At 43.1% G+C, this 5000-nt stretch overlaps 1 protein-coding gene across 1 annotated transcript in view; it reads right to left on the bottom strand.

Annotated features, from left to right (window-relative positions):
• The window catches only part of grik4 (glutamate receptor, ionotropic, kainate 4), a 327283-nt gene that overhangs the window by 125124 nt on the left and 197159 nt on the right, over window positions 1-5000 (bottom strand). Inside the window, exon 9 of the mRNA XM_063207522.1 lies at window positions 3025-3129. Within this exon, the coding sequence (XP_063063592.1) occupies window positions 3025-3129 (105 nt within the window). The remainder of the gene's footprint in view (window positions 1-3024; window positions 3130-5000) is intronic.

Here is a 5000-nt window from a genome sequence, read left to right as displayed (position 1 = left end):
GTGTAGTCTACTTTTTTATGGTGGGTATACTATATGTTTGAGTATTTTTTGAAGTGGGTATACTGTATGTATTGGTGCTATTCTAAATAATGGATCAATCAATTTGAAGTGGGTATACTGAAATCCTTGAAATTTTGAAGTGGGTATACACCGTATACCTGCGTTCTACGTAGACTACACCACTGATGGGATGCAATCCCAATTCTGGGCTTGCCGCTTCCCATCGTTAGGCCTGCTTCTATCAATAGCTTGCTCCTATTCATTGGGGCCAAAGCTGGTGTATCTGGGTTGTACACGATTTTCCTGAATGAAAAATCTTTTATTAGAATGTACACCGTTTTTTTTTCTCACTGTGTTCTTAAGGGCCAAATCTAATGTTTCTGGGTTGTGTTTCTGGGTGTAAGTTCTTTCTGAATGAAAAACCCATAAAAGGCATTTTTTATCACACCACGTTTTCTTTCTCAGTGTATTCTTAGGTCTCTCTGACTCGCTCCAATAATACCAACAGTTGTTTTCAGCTACGTAACGGAACATCAAGCCTCCCCTTTCATCATAAAAATGTTAATTAAGAAACGCTCTTTGAATTCCTGCATATCCCCCAAGGTTTCACCATTTGCCACTAATTCCAAAGAGAGTTGTCTCGTCTCTACAATGACACGAATAACATTTGCAGAGTAATTAAGCGTTTTATGTTGTACATTCTGCCATAGAGAAGGCCATAGTTGATCATACACATAATTAGGATCCCTTTGGCACAAAGAGAAATATATACAGTTCACACGTGGCCACACAAGACGCAGACATACGCTACAAAGTCACAGGCTCACAAAGACACAAAGATGAATTGGATTTCAATGCCAAGCTGTAATATGCAATATGTAAGATGCTCTTGACTGTTTCTCTCAAGGCTTACGTATAAGATAAACACACACACACACACACACACACACACACACACACACACACACACACACACACACACACACACACACACACACACACACACACACACACACACACACACACACACACACACACACACACACACACACACACACACACACACACACACACACACACACAGTCCTCATGCCAGTGAAGGAGACAGGCTGTTGAGTAGAGAGGAGACGTTTCATTTCCTCCCTGTATTCTCCAAGTCCTTTGGCGTCTGACAGGAGAATCAATACTCTGACAATGTTCCTGAAAGTGTTCCTTTTCCTCCGACCTCTACGCTCGCCTCCCTCGCCACAGATCTGTTCTTCCTTCCTTTCGGAGCGGTGATTGTTGGGTGTGAATACACGCAAGTACTTGTGCACACACATGCACGCACATACTACTGTACATGCACACTGCTTTTATGTGTGTGTGTGTGTGTGTGTGTGTGTGTGTGTGTGTGTGTGTGTGTGTGTGTGTGTGTGTGTGTGTGTGTTGTGTTACTGTGAACATCGCTTAGCAGCAGTACTTAGCAACATCACTTGGCACTCATACATATGGCTGTGCACACACACACATACACAAACAATCCTGCCTACTCATTCATCCTCTATCCTCCACATCTCCAACCTCCACCTACCACCTTCCTCCACAACACAACGCATGTATTCTAATTACTCTGTGCACACCGAAAAGCGAAAATCTGCAGCGGAGAAAACATAACAAATCAGACAGACACATAAAACCTGACACACAAACACACACAGGCACACGAACATACAAACGCACACACGCACACGCACACCCACACACACAAAAACGCACGTGCACGTGCACACAAACACGGACGTGAACGCGCACACGCGCACACACGCACACGCACACCCGCACACGCACAACCACACACAAGCACACACACAAATTGCCTCCAGATGAACAAGTTGGTTTATAGTTTTTCCTCTTTCAGTCTCTTTCTCTCTCTCTCTCCCTCTCTCTCTCTCTCTCTCCCTCTCTCTCTCTCTCTCTCTCTCTCTCTCTCTCTGTACTCTCTAATATACACATACGTAAATGTACACACACACACCGAGAAGCATTAGTACTTTAAACACTTCTTAAACCAAGCCTGCCATTTCAGAACGACGCTGCAGGCTCTTCCAGCAATAGGGAAGAAGAAAGGAGGGAATAGAACAGATAAAAGGAGGAGAAAAGAGGCAGAAAAATGAGGAGGAGGGAATATATCGAGGAAGAGCCCAAGGTGGCTCATGGGACAGCAGAGGAAAAAAAGATGAAAGAACGAAAGAAGAAAGAAAAGAACATGATGACTAGCAGGAACTGAGAAAAGGGACGGAAGAGTGGAGGATGAAAAAAAAAACCGAGGTGGCATCAAAAGATGATGACTACAGAGGAGAGAAGAGAAGAGGAGAGGAGAGGAGAGGAGAGGAGAAGAGAGGAGGAGAAGAGAAGAGAAGAGAAGAGAAGAGAAGAGAAGAGAAGAGAAGAGAAGAGAAGAGAAGAGAAGAGAAGAGAAGAGAAGAGAAGAGAAGAGGAGAGAAGAGGAGAGGAGAGGAGAGGAGAGGAGAAGATAAGAAACCAAAACAAGGAGTTAAGGAAAATGTGTTCAGTGCAAAAGAAAGTATAGAAAAAGACCATAGAACACTGGAAACTGGTGAGAAGATCAGTGAAGAGAATACTTATTGATGATAGAGTACACTTGGCAAAGAGGAAAAAGGAGGGAAGCCTTGAGGGGGGGAAAAACACTAAATATATAGAAAAGGAGAAGAAATTACAAAAAAAGTTTCCTGCTTGGAAGGCAGTGTTGCCAGATTGGGCTGGTTCCCGCCCAATTGGGCTGCTTAGGATGGCCGTGTGCGGGTAAAAATGGCATTTATCAGAAAAACCCGCCCAATTTTTGCCATAGACATCAATACAATTGGGCAGGATTTTGTGCTTCTAGGCGGGTTTTGAGCATTTTTTGGGCTGGAAATCATCAGCCTCATCTGGCAACCCTGTTGGAAGTTCATATGAGAAGAGAGAAGGAAGAAAGTGAAACAAAACAAGCTAGATAAGACAGGAAGTGGAGTTTTCCGTTACCTGAACCGGGCCGTCTTTGGCGTTCTGCATGATCCGTAGGGCGTAGTTGGAGCGCTGTCCTTTGCTGTTGAACTCGATGTGACCCGTAAGGCCTTCAAGTTCTACCTATCCGGAACAAGACACAAGAGAACCTTTAGACCTTCAAGTTCTTTGTATTCAGAACAGAGACAAGAGAACCTTTAGACCTTCAAGTTCTACCTATCCGGAACAAGAGACAAGAGAACCTTTAGACCTTCAAGTTCTATGTATTCAGAACACAGACAAGAGAACCGTCAGACCTTCAAGTTCTACCTATGCGGAACAAGAGACAAGAGACAGAGACGATCTAACAAGCAACAGTATCTCTGCAAGAGAACCTTCAGACCTTTAAGTTCTACCTATCCGGAACAAGAGACAAGTGAACCTTTAGAATTTAAAATTCTATGTATGCAGAACAGAGACAAGAGAACCTTTAAAATTTTAAATTCTATGTATGTAGAACAAAGACTATATAACCTTTAGACATTCAAGTTCTACGTATGCTGAACAGACAAGAGACCCTACAGACCTGCAAGTTCTACTTATGCGGAACATAGACAAGGGAACCAGAGTTTAGACCTTCAAGTTCTACCTATTCAGAACAGAGACGATACCTTTAGACCTGCAAGTTCGATGTATTTAGAACAGAGACAAGGGAACCTAAGTTAGACCTTCAAGTTCTATGTATTTAGAACAGAGACGATACCGCACACATACCAAGAATTTCTCCCTTTTGAACTCTGACATGTCACCCATAATGTTGTGTGCATTGCAGAATTTTGAGCAAAACTGTGCTCTTACCCTGCTAATTGAACCTTCACACTTCACTTTACTGGTGAAATGTGCCATTAATGAAGATTGGCCAACAGGCTGGTTCACTTGAGCCAGACCCGACTGCAGAACCAAGTCGTAGGATGGACATTTGATGGAGTATGGAGGGGGGGCACCTTGGCGGGGGGTATGGGGCACCTCCCCCATACATTTTTTTATTTCTTAGATGCAATTTCCTGCATTTTAACCAAATTGTAGGCTCAGTTTCAGCTCTACGGAACAGTATTTTTGTTTCCAAATATGGGACAATCCCATTATTTCAAAGAATTACTGTTCACTTATTATTTCACATTTAGGTATACTGACAATGTCTAAATAGTGTAGCCTATTCGTTTATTTGTTTATTAGGGCTATGGTGGTTAAGCAAAGGTGGAATTTTATTTTATACTTTATATTTACTGTATTCAGAAAAAAATACTCATTTCTTGCATACAGTATGAATGACCATATCAGCATGTTTAGGTGAATAAGCCCTGGGGGGGCACAGCAACTTGTATGGGGGGTGGGGGGGGGGGGGGGGGGCAATGCCCTCCAATGCTCCCCCGTGGCGCCGGCCCTGACTTGAGCCATGAAACTTCCAACACTAAAATGACAGGTGTTTCAATTATTTTGTCCAACCCCTGTAAATATACATATATGTAGGCCTAGAGCACATGAAAGGTGATTATATATTGAGACGAACTAGACATACAGTAAAAGCTGCAGAGAAAAATAAAGTTCTAAAACAGTACTCATTAATTACAGTGTTAATTGAGGAGGGTCATTTTTGATGAATGATGCCAAATTTAAATTTAAATTTAATTGGCCCTCGATCCTGCATGTCACCATGTCACTTTGGGTTGCTAGGATACAGGGGGACACGAGCAACAGCAGGACCATTCAATGTTGCCCATTCTGCTTCATATGACACACACACACACACACACACACACACGCACGCACGCACACACACACGCACGCACGCACACACACACACACACACACACACACACACACACACACACACACACACACACACACACACACACACACACACACACACACACACACACACACACACACACACACACACACACACACACACACACACTATTCTGCTTCATATGACACTAATGTGTTTAGAGATG

Source organism: Engraulis encrasicolus, chromosome 9, assembly GCF_034702125.1.
Source record: "Engraulis encrasicolus isolate BLACKSEA-1 chromosome 9, IST_EnEncr_1.0, whole genome shotgun sequence".
Taxonomy (NCBI): domain Eukaryota; kingdom Metazoa; phylum Chordata; class Actinopteri; order Clupeiformes; family Engraulidae; genus Engraulis; species Engraulis encrasicolus.
This window is presented reverse-complemented; position numbering and strand designations above follow the sequence as displayed.